General features: G+C 44.9%; 1 protein-coding gene across 1 annotated transcript in view; it reads right to left on the bottom strand.

Annotated features, from left to right (window-relative positions):
- The window catches only part of LOC124622783 (LIM domain-containing protein ajuba-like), an 853,017-nt gene extending 837,835 nt beyond the window's left edge, over window positions 1-15,182 (bottom strand). The window contains exons 1-2 of the mRNA XM_047148575.1: window positions 14,902-15,182; window positions 136-338 (exon numbers count right to left, since the gene is read on the bottom strand). Coding sequence (XP_047004531.1) covers window positions 136-338; window positions 14,902-15,182 — 484 coding nt within the window. The remainder of the gene's footprint in view (window positions 1-135; window positions 339-14,901) is intronic.
- Window positions 15,183-16,247: the final 1,065 nt, after the last annotated feature.

Genomic DNA, 16,247 nt, shown 5'->3' with positions numbered 1-16,247 from the left:
CGCACGAAAGTTCTAAACTAAATACGGTAGGCACACATATAGTGATACGACATGAGGCCGCACTCAGAATTTCGCCGCCCACGCTCAACTCGCACGGTACTGTCAGCAGCTCACTTTCACTGCCTAGAGACTAACCTCTCAACTGGAGACTGGCCAGCGACGGCGGCGCCGTCCACGGACACCGGGAGGCGTTCCTCTTCTTTCCCCGGCGGCAGGAGTCTGGCAGTGACGCGTGGACCACGGGCCGGATGCCGCCGACACGTCCCTGCAGCACTCGCACGCGACAGGCGCCGGACCACTCACCCACACGTCCGCTCTGTCCGGCGGCTGGCGGCCAACTGGCGCGTCACCGCAGACCGCGCCGGCAGCGGGCGCGCCGCAGAGACCTCTGGCGGGGCGTCGCGGAAGCTCGCAGTCACCGGGGGTGTTGTCAGGCTGTTACGTGGGGGGCCACCAGATGCAGAGCGGCGGCGGACTTGGGCGAGAGAGGAAGTGCGCCGCGCCGGAAAACGCAATTAAATAATTCCTCGGACAATATATCACCGCGATTTAAAAAAAAAAAAAAAAAAAAGAGAGAGAAAACTTTCGGCAGTAACTTTCGCATAAAATTTTACAATGGCTGCTACGTACTCCCTAAACATGCTCGACCTCACCACAGTATTTAAGATCAAGTCAAACAGGAATGTATTTGACACCGCTCCACTCTGTCGCGCAACGAACAAATTGTGAAAGCAAGGAACACCAGATCATTCATAGTGAATCACCCAAAACTTGCACCGCAAATACTGCGGAAATGGGAAGAGCTATTGATGTGTTTTTCATAGAATGGATTGCTAGTAAAGGGCTCGCAATGTTCGAAAATAAACAGATTTTAACAATATTTAGAAAGTGTTTTTTGTCAGCAAACATACGCTATTTGAAATGGAACAGTGCCTATTGTCAACTTCAGATTCATAGTGTGGTAAATCAGAGTGTCAGTGATGTTTCCTGCAGGACACTAATGCGAGTCGTTTACGAGATATCGTATTTTGAAAAATTTCCACACCGACACTAGTTTGTGCCATTCAGTCAGCGTAGTCGCTAGGTACGAGGCTGTTATGTTGGCTTACAGCGGGGTTGTGGGTTCGTTTGAGTGCACTGCGGCTTGGTAGTTAGTCAATGTGGGGCAGTCCAAGCAGTAGGTCCTGAGCGAACGATGGGACTTCCCAGTGCAAAAAAGCCGAGATGCTCACGGGGTATGGAGAGTGTAGGAAGAATGCAGTTTGTTCTTGTACGGTATATGCAGCAAGACATCCCAATAGACATCAACCATCTCGGCAATTATCGATCAACCTCTTTAACCAGTTGCGTGAAAGTGGTACTGTAACGTCCTAGGCATTGTAACAGAAGGGAACAAGTGACGATGGAACAGGAGTAAATTAATGTTCTTGCTGCTGTTACACTTGATCCGCACCTTAGGTCTCGCACAATCGCACGAGGAAGTGGCACGAATCAGGCAAGTATCCTACACATTGTCTATCGACATAGGTTCCATCCCTATCACAGTCGACGGCTGTGGCCGAGCGGCTCTAGGCGCTTCAGTCTGGAACCGCGCTGCTGCTACGGTCACAGGTTCGAATCCTGCCTCGGGCATGGATGTGTGTGATGTCCTTAGGTTAGTACGGTTTAAGTAGTTCTAAGTCTAGGTGACTGATGACCTCAGATGTTAAGTCCGATAGTTCTTAGAGGCATTTGAACCATTTGAACTATCCCTCTCATATCCGTATCCCTCAAGAGCTGCATGGAAATGATGAGAATCGTGTTGTGTTCAATACATGGGCAGTAAAGCAAGATATTCCAGATGTATCGTGTCTCTTGTTTAGTGGCAAAGCCACATTTACCAATCACAGCCACCTAAGCCGCCGAAACATGCACTTTTGGTCTGTTGACAATCTCCGTTCGCTTCGTTAGGTGGAACGTCAGCGTCCATGGAATGTAAACGTGTGGTGTGGCATACTGAACCAGAAGCTCATAAAACCGTTTTTCATAGACGGAACACTGAATGCGTATCACAGACCACTTTCCACAGATGGTAGAAGACTTTTCTCTGCAGACTGGGAGGAACCTGTGGTACCAACATGATGGCTCTCCAGGCCATAGTGCACAAAGTACTAAAGCGTATCTCCACGAATTGTTTCCAAATAGTTGGATTGGATGCAGTTCCTGTATTTGGCGGCCGTAGACTTTCTTCCGCGGGGAAAGCTGAAAGACGTTGTGTACAAGGACATAACAGCTGCACCCGATGATATGCAACGACATATTACACAGCCTGCTCGGACATCTCCGCTGAAATGCTAGCACGTGGGTAGCAGTGGTTCTACACCAGATTGGAAGCTTGTATTGCAGCTGCCGGTGGTCATTTTGAACTCAACCTGTAATGGTGAATTGACTCGTTACTGGTCAGAATCTGTGTAACTAGTGTGTGCGCCTACGTGCTACCACACGTACTGAACAAGTATCAGTATGGGAACTTTTCAAAATACGATATCTCGTAAACGACTCGCCCTAGAATCCTGCAACAAACACAACTAAGATCCTAATTTATCCTACTTTTAGTTTATTAGTGTCAATAGGCATTGTTCCTTTCTAGAAAGTGTATGTTTTCACAAAAAAGTATGCTTTCTAAGTATTGCTACAATCCGTGTATTGGCTAACAATACGAGGCCCTGACTTCCAATGCATTGTGTGAAAACAGCACGTCAACAGCGCTCTCCATTTCCGCAATACTTGCGGTACAAGTTTTAGGTGATTCAGCCTGTACGTAGTATCTACGATGTCTGTTGTAAGAGTCGCTAGGTGCATGTTTTCTTTTTGTTTCAGCATATGTTCTCAGTGCTTTTTTTTGCGTTTTATAGTTGTAGTCAGCCCAAATAGTGTTCATCAGTCAACAGAAAGCGTCCCTTTGTTTCCCATTACAAACAAAATGATTCGTAAAGCGGAATTTTACGTGCCCGTTCGACATAACGGTGCCAATTAGTTTAATGCGATATTAGTTTTATCGACGTGTATTAAGAGGGACAGTACTGCCTTTGGACGCGTTGACTGCGACCGCCAAACATGCAGCGCTAGTAAGTCGCTGCTGGATGCTGTTTATTCTTCGAGTTCTTAATCCCTTTTAATACATGTCGATAAAACGAATGTCGGACTAGACTAATTTAGGATCCCTCTCTCGAATGGGCACGTAAAATTTCGATTTAAAAATAATTTTTTGTTTGTAGTGGGCAACAAAGCGGAGCTTGCTGTTGACACAGGGCGTCACATGAAATACGCGATGAACAGATATTGTCTGGGCTGACTCCAGGTGCACGCTGCAGGCATTTGTCGAAACGCCAGAGAAATTGCGCCTTTCGACTCTTAGAGACACCGTGAATATAAAGTTGACACAAACAGAAGCCTGTACGAAACAACTTGTCATCATTACAAATGCTCACGAAATTTCACTTTTGCTGCAAAAACTTCTGTTTGTGTATTAGTAGACCGTCCTCTTACATAAAAACCAGCTAGCAAAGTATTTTTAAGCATCAACGCGTGATTCAAGGCAAATACAGTATCATGAAGTTGTGACAAGGACTCGGAAGGTACAGTTCAGTACTTCTCATAGAACAACACGGGCTGCAGAAACAGTCTGTTCCAACTATGAACTACTAGAAATGCAAAGTGTTACCTACTTGGACAACAAGTAGCTCACATTCGTAATTCGAAAGCGACAACCTAAATTAATGGAGCGCCTTAGTCCATCTAAGTTTGCAGTAGGCATGGTTGCTGATAGAGATGATTTAAAAATCGAGAAAGTATTCTGCTTATTTCCACTCACTAATGAGATACGGGATGATTTATTTGAAGAATTTCAACATATGAGGATAGTATTTACAGCATACAGAAAGGTTTTATATAAATTATATTTGGCGTCAAGCCTAGAACATCCTGCAGAGATCTATTCTAAAAACTTAATATTTTGACATTTGTTTGGCAATTCATATACGCATTACCACCGTTTGTGGTCACCAATATTGTCCTTTTCTTAAGAAAATAAAGATAACGTGAATATAATGCAACGACTAAAATTAAGCTCTGTGAAGACTTCAAGGGCTTAATCTCAGTAGAGAAACGTGTCACATCAATGTACACCTACCGTGGCATATCAAATCTCTGAAGGTGTAAGCGGAGAGATTTAAAGCTGAACCAAGAATTTTCTGTTCATCAACTCCTTCTATTCAATCGAAGAATACCTAAACAGACACTCTTAAAATTAATGTTTTAGGAAATTAAATTTAGCACTGTGATTAATGTTTTACTATATTCAATAATTTTATATTCTTCCACCCGAACAAATTGCACATCCTTGTCTTCTTTTTACATCCCGCGGACCCGACTCTGCTCATCTTTGCTGATGCAGTGTAACGTGATGTAATATTATTTAAGTACAGAAAGATGAATTTGACGTGAAGCGCCCGTAAGCACAAGTTTAGCGACAGAATGGCATCGTTTTTCTAGACGCAGCTGCCCTACGCTTACCCTTTTTCAAACTGGACAGCTTCCCTAGTAACAAGATACAGGAGTGCATAGAGAGAAACACCCACTTTTCTGCTTAGTGTGTAACAGCAGATTCTGTGGAACTGGTCATGACACACGAAGACGGGAGCACGGCTACAAGAGACGCCACACTCTGAAGGCAGCCTCTGTCGCGCTGGCTCTGTTTTCTTGTCCAGAAAGTGGAAAAAAGGCTGAATACCTAGACTTTCCCGACGAAAATAAGTACTGAACAGCTTAGGAGAGGTTCACCAAGTAAGGAGGATGCCATATCCCCCAAATTTTCCCATATCCTGCCTCATGATTGCCATATAGCAAGAAAACTGTTATCTCTAGTGAATAACGTCATCTTGCTTCAGTTTTTCTGCAGACTACGCGTTAGAAATAAGAAATGAGGATACAAAACATCTGCAGACGATTGCAAGCCCAGACGTTTCCTTCAGTAAACACGCAGAGAAACCGAATGCTATTTGAACGTAGTTTTCACTGGTACGCCAGTCAGACGCTGTCCCGTTTCTGAAGAACTCCTTACCGGCGTAGTCTGGCTCAAAAATAGCTCTGAGCACTATGGGACTTAACATCTGAGGTCATCAGTCCCGTAGAACTTAGAACTACTTAAACATAACTATCCTAAGGACATAACACACATAGATGCCCGAGGCAGGATTCGAACCTGCGACCGTAGCAGTCACGCAGTTGCGGACCTAAGCGCCTAGAACCGCTCGACCACCGCGGCCGGCGGCGTAGTTTGGAAGACGCGCCCTGCGCAACCAGTTTGTTCACAGCTAAGGACCATCTGCGCATTGTTCCCTGTGTTGTGGAGAGTTTTACTGTCTCCCCTTACCAGAGGCGCACTTAAGCAATTTTCTCCTACTGTCACACAACTGGCCAGTGCTTTCGTTCTCTGGGCATATATCCTGTTGTCAGCCTGCGAGGCTCGGGTTCGTAACGTGTTTTACTAACCTCAGGGAGGCCGTACACGATAAGTACGTGGGGGACACTTTCTCGGAGACCTACAGTTAGTTACAAATCAACACTGTTCGGGACCCAAGTTGCAACAGGCAGCTTACATGTACTTGTGCTCTTCTACAGTCATACGTGTACTCCGCAATCAATGGTACGGAGTGTAGCGGAGGGTACTTAGTGTACAACTGTCCCTTCCCCGTTTCCTGCTCCGTTCGCGTATGGTGTACGACAAGAACGACGGCTGCCAAGGTTCCTCCGTATGACTTCGAATATCTCTCATTTTACCGCCAAGGTATTTTTTGAGACATGTATAAACTTAATCATAGCTAACACTTGGTCCAAGAATCATAAAAGAAGATTGTATTCATGGAACAAACCTGGAGATACTGACAGGTTTCAGATAGATTATATAATGGTAAGACAGAGATTTAGGAACCAGGTTTTAAATTGTAAGACATTTCCAGGGGCGGATGTGGATTCTGACCACAAGCTATTGGTTATGAACTGTAGATTAAAACTAAAGAAACTGCAAAAAGGTGGGAATTTAAGGAGATGGGACCTGGATAAACTTACTAAACCAGAGGTTGTACAGGGTTTCAGGGAGAGCATAAGGCAACAATTGACAAGAAGGGGGGAAAGAAACACAGTAGAAGAAGAATGGGTAGCTTTGAGGGATGAAGCAGTGAAGGCAGTAGAGGATCAAATAGGTAAAAAGACGAGGGCTAGTAGAAATCCTTGGGTAACAGAAGAAATATTGAATTTAATTGACGAAAGAAGAAAATATAAAAATGCAATAAATGAAGCAGGCAAAAAGGAATACAAACGTCTCAAAAATATCGACAAGATGTGCAAAATGGCTAAGAAGGCATGGCTAGAGGACAAATGCAAGGATGTACAGGCTTATCTCACTAGGGGTAAGATAGATACTGCCTACAGGAAAATTAAAGAGACCTTTGGAGAAAAGAGAACCACTTGCATGAATATCAAGAGCTCAGATGGAAACCCAGTTCTAAGCAAAGAAGGGAAAGCAGAAAAGGTGGAAGGAGTATATAGAGGGTTTATACAAGGGCGATGTACTTGAGGACAATATTATGGAAATGGATGCAGGTGAAGATGAAGTGGGAGATATGATGCTGCGTGAAGAGTTTGACAGAGCACTGAAAGACCTGAGTCGAAACAAGGCCCCGGGAGTAGACAACATTCCATTAGAACTACTGATAGCCTTGGGAGAGCCAGTCCTGACAAAACTCTACCATCTGGTGAGCAAAATATATGAGACAGGCAAAATACCCTCAGACTTCAAGAAGAATATAATAATTCCAATCCCAAATAATGCAGGTGTTGACAGATGTGAAAATTACCGAACTATCAGTTTAATAAGTGACGGCTGCAAAATACTAACGCGAATTCCTTACAGACGAATGGAAAAACTGGTAGAAGCCGACCTCGAGGAAGATCAGTTTGGGTTCCGTAGAAATGTTGGAACACATGCGGTAATACTGACCCTACGACTTACCTTAAAAAATAGATTAAGGAAAGGGAAACCTACGTTTCTAGCATTTGTAGACTTAGAGAAAGCTTTTGACAATGTTGACTCGAATACAGTCTGTCAAATTCTGAGGGTGGCAGGGGTAAAGTACAGGGAGCGAAACGCTATTTACAATTTGTACAGAAACCACATGACAGTTATAAGAGTCGAGGGACATGGATGGGAAGCAGTGGTTGGGAAGGGAGTGAGACAGGGTTGTAGCCTATCCCTGGTGTTATTCAATCTGTATATTGAGCAAGCAGTAAAGGAAACAGAAGAAATTAAAATCCATGGAGAAGAAATAAAAACTTTGTGGTTCGCCCATGACTTTGTAATTCTGTCAGAGACAACAAAGGACCTGAAAGCAGCTGAATGGAATGGACAGTGTCTTGAAAGGAGGTTATAAGATGAACATCAACAAAAGCAAAAAGAGAATAATGGAATGTAGTAGAATTTAATCGGGTGATGCTGCGGTAATTAGATTAGGAAAGAGACGATTAAAGAAGTTAATGAGTTTTGCTATTTGGGGAGGAAAATAACTGATGATGGTCGAAGTAGAGAGGATATAAAATGTAGACTGGCAATGGCAAGGAAAGCGGGTTCTGAAGAAGAGAAATTTGTTAACATCGAGTATAGATTGAAGTGTCAGAAAGTCGTTTCTGAAACTATTTGTATGGAGTGTAGCCATGTATGGAAGTGTAACACGGACGATAAATAGTTTGGACAAGAAGAGAATAGAAGCTTTCGAATTGTGGTAGTACAGAAGAATGCTGAAGATTAGATGGGTAGATCACATAACTAATGAGGAGGTATTGAATAGAATTGGGGAGAAGAGGAGTCTGTGGTACAACTTGGCTAGAAGAAGGGTTCGGTTGGTAGGACATGTTTTGAAGCATCAAGGGATCAGCAGTTTAGTATTGGAAGGCAGCATGGAGGGTAAAAATCGTAGAGGGAGACCAAGAGATGAATACACTAAGCAGATTCAGAAGGATGTAGATTGCAGTAGGTACTGGGAGATGAAGAAGCTTGCACAGGATAGAGTAGCATGGAGAGCTGCATCAAACCAGTCTCAGGACTGAAGACCACAACAACAACAACTAGAAATTCGACGGATTCAGGTCTCGATCGATCGATTGCTCTTGAGACGTTGTGGTGAGGAAAGTCTACTGCCACAGAATTACTTGCAGCGAATAAAACTGCCCATACACAACAGGCATTGGTTTCCCGACGTATAACTGTAGGAACGTTTCTTCTATTTCTGGCAGGTACTACTTCTTATTTTTATAAGCAGCGCTTATGCAACGCGATGAGCCTCAAACATCTTACTGGGTCTTCCGACGTTCGCATCACGACAGTTACTTACACTGTCTCAAGACTTAACTTTCGCACGATGTGTCACTGCCAAGTAGCATAGCTTGGTGAAACATGGACCATACACAGAAAGGACTGTTAGAGTACAGTAAAGAAGGTAGCTGAAAGAAATACGCCAAGAGACGAACAGAAATGATACTTTTATTCCAAGATAAAGCTGCACCGTCGTCGTACCAACTTATTATGCTCCCTTGAACATTACGAAAGGCGGGACATGGTTCTTAACAGCGTGCGTGATCACCGCGGACGTCAATGTTCTCCACAGCTGGCAACGGAGCTGCTGAGGAGCTGTAGTGCTAACGAGTTCCACTCCTCTACCAGCTCGTTTGGCAACTGTTGGAAGTTTGGTAGTGCATGTGGGCGTTCTTCGGTACGTTTCCGCAACGTTTCGCACACGTGCCTGATGTCGGGGCAATGGATAGCCCAGTCCATTGATACAATATCCTCTCGTACCGTGAGATCCTCCACCTTTGTTGTTAGGTGCAGTCGCGTATTGTTATCCATAAAAATGAAGTCACAGAGCCGTGCGGATTGGCCGCGCGGTTTGAGGCGTCATGTCACGCACTGCGCGGCCCCTCCCGCCGGAGGCCATGAGTGTGTGTGTTGTGCTCAGCATAAGCTAGTTTGTTACTTTAAGTAGTGTGTAAGTCTAGGGACGGATGACCTAAGCTGCTTGGTCCCTTAGGAATTCACGCACATTTGAACACTTGAAGTCACAGGCGAATGTTTTGTAAACCCTCGTCGCCAGTTTTGTAAGGGCATCGTCGCTATTGCTGTGGAGGCAGAGTTGCCGCTGTTCCACATCTACATCTACATCTACATCCATACTCCGCAAGCCACCTGACGGTGTGTGGCGGAGGGTACCTTGAGAACCTCTATCGGTTCTCCCTTCTATTCCAGTCTCGTATTGTTCGCGGAAAGAAGGATTGTCGGTAAGCTTCTGTGTGGGCTCTAATCTCTCTGATTTTATCCTCATGGTCTCTTCGCGAGATATACGTAGGAGGGAGCGATATACTGCTTGACTCTTCGGTGAAGGTATGTTCTCGAAACTTTAACAAAAGCCCGTACCGAGCTACTGAGCGTCTCTCCTGCAGAGTCTTCCACTGGAGTTTATCATCTCCGTAACGCTTTCGCGATTACTGAATGATCCTGTAACGAAGCGCGCTGCTCTCCGTTGGATCTTCTCTATCTCTTCTATCAACCCTATCTGGTACGGATCCCACACTGCTAAGCAGTATTCAAGCAGTGGGCGAACAAGCGTACTGTAACCTACTTCCTTTGTTTTCGGATTGGATTTCCTTAGGATTCTTCCAATGAATCTCAATCTGGCATCTGCTTTACCCATCATCAACTTTATATGATCATTCCATTTTAAATCACTCCTAATGCGTACTCCCAGATAATTTATGGAATTAACGGCTTCCAGTTGCTGACCTGCTATTTTGTAGCTAAATGATAAGGGATCTATCTTTCTATGTATTCGCAGCACATTACACTTGTCTACATTCAGATTCAATTGCCATTCCCTGCACCATGCGTCAATTCGCTGCTGATCCTCCTGCATTACAGTACAATTTTCCATTGTTACAACCTCTCGATACACCACGCATTATCTGCAAAAAGCCTAAGTGAACTTCCGATGTCATCCACCAGGTCATTTATGTATATTGTGAATAGCAACGGTCCTATGACACTCCCCTGCGGCACACCTAAAATCACTCTTACTTCGGAAGACTTCTCTCCATTGAGAATGACATGCTGCGTTCTGTTATCTAGGAACTCTTCAATCCAACCACACAATTGGTCTGATAGTCCATATGCTCTTACTTTGTTCATTAAACGACCGTGGGGAACTGTATCGAACGCCTTGCGGAAGTCAAGAAACACGGCATCTACCTGTGAACCCGTGTCTATGGCCCTCTGAGTCTCGTGGACGAATAGCGCGAGCTTGGTTTCACACGTCCGTCTTTTTCGAAACCCATGCTGATTCCTACAGAGTAGATTTGTAGTCTCCAGAAAAGTCATTATACTCGAACATAATACGTGTTCCAAATTCTACAACTGATCGCGTTAGAGGTATAGGTCTATAGTTCTGCACGTCTGTTCGACGTCCCTTCTTGAAAACGGGGATGACCTGTGCCCTTTTCCAATCCTTAGGAACGCTACGCTCTCCTAGAGACCTACGGTACACCGCTGCAAGAAGGGGGGCAAGTTCCTTCGCGTACTCTGTGTAAAATTGAACTGGTATCCCATCAGGTCCAGCGGCCTTTCCTCTTTTGAGGGATTTTAATTGTTTCTCTATCCCTCTGTCGTCTATTTCGATGTCTACCATTTTGTCATCTGTGCGACAATCTAGAGAAGGAGCTACAGTGCAGTCTTCCTCTGTGAAACAGCTTTGGAAAAAAGACATTTAGTATTTCGGCCTTACTCTGTCATCCTCTGTTTCAGTACCATTTTGGTGACAGAGTGTCTGGACATTTGTTTTGATCCACCTACCGCTTTGACATAAGACCTAAATTTTCTGCCAAGTCAGTACATAGAACTTTACTTTCGAATTCATTGAAAGCCTCTCGCATAGCCCTCCTCACACTACAATTCGCTTCGCGTAATTTTTGTTTTTCTGCAAGGCTTTGGCAATGTTTATGTTTGCTGTGAAGTTCCCTTTGCTTCCGCAGCAGTTTTCTAACTCGGTTGTTGTACCACGGTGGCTCTTTTCCATCCCTTACGATCTTGCTTGGCACATACTCATCTAACGCATATTGTACGATGGTTTTGAACTTTGTCCACTGATCCTCAACACTATCTGTACTTGAGACAAAACTTTTGTGTTGAGCTGTCTGGTACTCTGTAATCTGCTTTTTGTCACTTTTGCTAAGCAGAAAAATCTTCCTACCTTTTTCAACATTTCTATTTACGGCTGAAATCATCGATGCAGTAACTGCTTTATGATCACTGATTCCCTGTTCTGCGTCAACTGTTTCAAATAGTTCGGGTCTGTTTGTCACCAGAAGGTCTAATATGTTATTGCCACGAGTCGGCTCTCTGTTTAACTGCTCAAGACAGTTTCCAGATGCAGCACTTAAAAAAATTTCACTGGATTCTTTGTCCCTGCCACCCGTTATGAACGTTTGAGTCTCCCAGTCTATATCCGGCAAATTAAAATCTCCACCCAGAACATGGTGGGGAAATCTACTCGAAATATTTTCGAAATTATCCTTCAGGTGCTCAGCCACAACAGCTGCTGAGCCAGGGGGCCTATAGAGACATCCAATTACCATGTCTGAACCTGCTTTAAGGTAGGTCGAGTTTGTGAGTTCGTGGAACGGCTTCAGGTGCAGTACACCGCTAAGGCAGTTTCTCCCTGTCACTATTACACACCTATACCCCAGGGTCAGGTAACAGGATAGGAGAACGAAGGTTCTACAACACTCAACAAATTAGTAACAAAGTCTCGCAAATGAGTTGAAAAGATTTATTTAACTTTATGGTTTTTTGAATAATGAAGTCCGCAACAGTGCATGTTATATAACACAAAAAAAGACCATCAATGGCTAAGTGCAAATAAGCCTAGCTAAACTTCACAGTTTCTCTGCCTCGTGATGACTGGGTGTTGTGTGCTGTCCTTAGGTTAGTTAGGTTTAAGTAGTTCTAAGTTCTAGGGGACTGATGACCATAGATGTTAAGTCCCATAGTGCTCAGAGCCATTTGAACCAAACTTCACAGTACGTAGCAAATGCAATTTACAACAACTGTTTGTTCACTTCTAAGAGTTAACTATACGACGTTGCTTGTCTGAAACAGCCCTGGACGATGATCTGTAACCAAGTACGCGAGAGAGCTGCTCTTCTATCTTGCTAGTAGGCATCTGTCCGTTGTCTTCTGGTCATTGGCGTACTGTACCAGGCCGGCAGTTGGTGTAGGCGAAGTCTATATTTTCATCCTCAGCACCGCCCGTGGCGCTGGTGGAACTTGAGCAAGTGGCGAGTCTCTATGGCACAGGTACCAGCTCGCATCTTTGCGCCTGTGCCTTGTTCGGACGACACAGCAGAATACACCCCAGAAATCTGCCCATGAAGAAGGAGTACAGAGCCACAAAATTTTGAGTAGTGAGTGTACCACGTTGAATGATTTGTAGGTCAGTACGCCCGTGCAACATTATGCCTCCCCACATCGTAACATCTGGACTTCCAAAACGATCATGTTCAACAATCTTCCTGAGTGCATTACATGTCCCGCCTCTAGGCAAGCCTACGTCCAGACACAACGCTCGGATTGAAACCTGCCCCCACACAGTCCCTATGTTCTTGCCTCCACAGTAAATGGTGCCTCTGATGTGTGGGTGTGCACAGAACACAGTGTACTGGTTATACAGAAAAGCGTCCCTCCCCGTCAGGTCGCCGGGCCACTGTGGAGAGTGAGACTGCGTGCAGTGCAGTCCTAGTGAATGTGCTTGCATTTGCCGCCTCTGTCTGACGTTGGTCCCTTCATGTGTGATGTACTGTGTAACTGTTATCCGCTTGTGTAGTTGACCGTGCTCGACCACCTCCTCTCCTTCAGACAGCAGTGCCTGTGGTTCGGTACGCTCCCCACACACGTGAAGCGATGCTGCGAGCAATACCAAACTCCTGGACTACACTCGTCACCGTTCGTCGTCCTTCCAGTTTCCCGATAAAATGCTCGCTGTCTGGACACACGCTTCCTTTTCCCGTCCTTCAGCCGCCTCGTCCAATGGGGCCGGCCCCATTCGGCGCTACAGACACGCTGATCTCACACACATGCGACGTCCAACTTCCTGCTCGCGACCGGAAGACCTTTGACAGTATGTTCCCGAACTTTCATTCATTTCCATTGAGTAGATCATATCTTATGTCACTTTATGTAACTTATATTTAGGTTCTGCAGAACCGTGTATCTTGTGAAAAGTAATGGTCCTTTAGCGAGATGCTTTTACGTCTGAAGATTTATCTCCGTTAAGAACGACATTTTATGTTACACTTATCTCCATATTTACGTATACATTCCGAAAGCCACTGTAAATTGCACGGCGGAGGGTAGTTAATACAAATATTAGCGGTTTTCTATTCCGTTCCAGTAGCGTAACGAGCAACGGAAAAATGACTGTCTGTGTAACCCCGTGAGTCCTAATATCCCTTATGTTACTCTCACGATCCCTGTGTGAGATACACGTCGGTAGCAGCAAAATTTTCGCATGGTCTGTTTCCAGTACAGGGTGTCTTAGTTTTATCAAATAATACTGCACGGTCTGTGTTCAAATGGCTCTGAGCACTATGGGACTTTGCATCTGTGATCATCAGTCCCCTAGAACTTAGAACTACTTAAACCTAACTAACCTAAGGACATCACACACATCCACGCCCGAGGCAGGATTCGAACCTGCGACCGTAGCGGTCACGCGGTTCCAGACTGAAGCGCCTAGAACCGTTCGGCCACAGCGGCTGCAGTTAACTGGTTGTGTTGTAACAAAATCTTGCAGAAAATGAAAATATGTGCCCCCAGATTGTATGACATTAGGTGACAGGCAGGGTGTTGCCTTGCCTTTTTTCATGCATGTGACTAGGCTGGTTGATGTCATGTACAACATTATCATAGCACGAAATGATCGTGGGCCAGTGTTGTGAAAAGATATGTTTTACTATTACATATTACTATAGTGATTGGTTTCAAAATAGTCTTTTGGGTGCACCAGAATGTAACTGAATTGTCGATATACGGTACATTCTTGGCATTAATTTTCCGTAAATATAACATTGTATAAGAATCAGTTACTTTGTTCATATTTCGGTTTATTTGCAGTTTAACTAGCGTAAAAATTGTAAATAAAAAAAGTTTCGTCATAGAGCTGCAACCCCACGACCGCCGGAATACCGTTCTGTATCGCCTCTGGCCGCCTGGAAATTGCACTAACACAAACAGACCATAACTCGTCCCACCCGCGTCAGAAATACCATTTTCCCTAAACGTTTGGCCATCTGGTGCTCCCGCTTGTGTCATTTTTATTCCTGGCCAGGCGCTGCATACACCATAAATATGGTGACGTGTAAGGGCGGCTCCCTCTCAGTATTTGTTATCTGTAAATACTTGTGCGATATGACCTGCTCAGCTTGTTCACCCACCACTAGTCGCACAGTCACACACTACCAGCTTCTGTCTCCTTATTATAGGCATTGTGTTACACTTACTCACATTTAAAGAAAGATTTTTGATAAAACGACAGAAAATTTTACTCGTCGCCACCTTCAACTACTCATAGTGCGATGAGGGTAACATTCTGAGAGGAGAACAAGGAGGACACTGAAAAATGATACAGATTAATGACAAGAACACACACATTCATTGACGAATACACAACTTTGTGCGCATCGGCTCAGGCTGCAGATCCTCAAGTTCAGGACTACTCCAGGAGCTAAGGCTGGAGAGTGAACAGTGCTGCTCCCACCAGAATGTACCCTGAAGACAAGCTGATGTGGACTCGCTGGAAACAGACGATGCGGCGCGAAGTACACAAGCAGAAGGCGCGGAAGTGGCCGCTCGGCTTCGGCGCGGCGCCACCGCGGCAACTTCTCGGTGCGGCTGTGGTTGGGCTGCGCGCCTTCTCTGGAGTCGGCTGTTGACCTGTCGTCGCCCGTGGTGCTGCACGGCGGTGCGTGCTGTGCTCGCGACACCACAGCTGCCACTTATTACACCGAGTGGAAATTTTGTCCACCTCTTTATGATCCTCCAATAGCATCGTGATCTTATCTAATAAATCATTTACGTATTTTGAAACCCAAGTCTTATTATCCTTGTCTGCTAGGAACTCTTCAATCGAATCACAGTGCTAGTCCTCTTTTCTGTGAGTTCGTATTCTGCTCGTAGTGCGAGAGTGTGGAACGGTATCGGACGCCTTCCGGAAGTCAAGGAGGCCGTGCATTTAATGTCTGAGTTGCGCATCGTATAGAACGATCTTCAATAAACGTGAGTCTGCGGCAGTTCAGGGAAGAAGGGCGTACAGAATGTCTGCACTGATATGTGAATGTAATTTCTACAATGTATTTTATGTACGAGGATTGTGTTACATACGTGAATTGCGTTATGAGTGACTTTGAATGCATACGTTTGTGAAGTATCTTATTAGCAGGGTATGGATGTTGACACTCAGTGCATTACAAATAAATAAAAATGTATTGGCATCAGTCTGGTGTCACCGCCAGACACCACACTTGCTAGGTGGTAGCCTTTAAATCGGCCGCGGTCCATTGGTATACGTCGGACCCGCGTGTCGCCACTGTCAGTGATCGCAGACCGAGCGCCACCACACGGCAGGTCTAGAGAGACGTACTGGCACTCGCCCCAGTTGTACAGCCGACGTTCATAGCAATGGTTCACTGACAAATACGCTCTCATTTGCCGAGACGATAGTTAGCATAGCCTTCAGCTACATTTGCTAAGACCTAGCAAGGCGCCGTATTCAATTGATAATTAATATTATGAAGCATGTACCGTAACGAGAGATGTTCTATAATTGTGGATTAAAGTTAAGTATTATATCAACTACGTACTTTATTTGCAATTCTCAAGATATTGTCCTGTTCCAGACCTCACGCCAGTCAGCGTGTAATTAAACGCGTGCATTTAGGCCTCCCCTAGAAACACAGTGTTGGCTCTTCTGCCAACACTACAATCAGACTTAAGTTTGGATACTCATTCATCAGTGTCGTGAACCTCAGCCAACTCACAAGCAAATTTCACAGCCTCACATCAAGAACAACGCATTCGCGACCTGAGTGGTATTTGTGCAAAGGGAAAAGGTCAT

This window comes from Schistocerca americana, chromosome 7 (genome assembly GCF_021461395.2).
Source record: "Schistocerca americana isolate TAMUIC-IGC-003095 chromosome 7, iqSchAmer2.1, whole genome shotgun sequence".
Taxonomy (NCBI): domain Eukaryota; kingdom Metazoa; phylum Arthropoda; class Insecta; order Orthoptera; family Acrididae; genus Schistocerca; species Schistocerca americana.
This window is presented reverse-complemented; position numbering and strand designations above follow the sequence as displayed.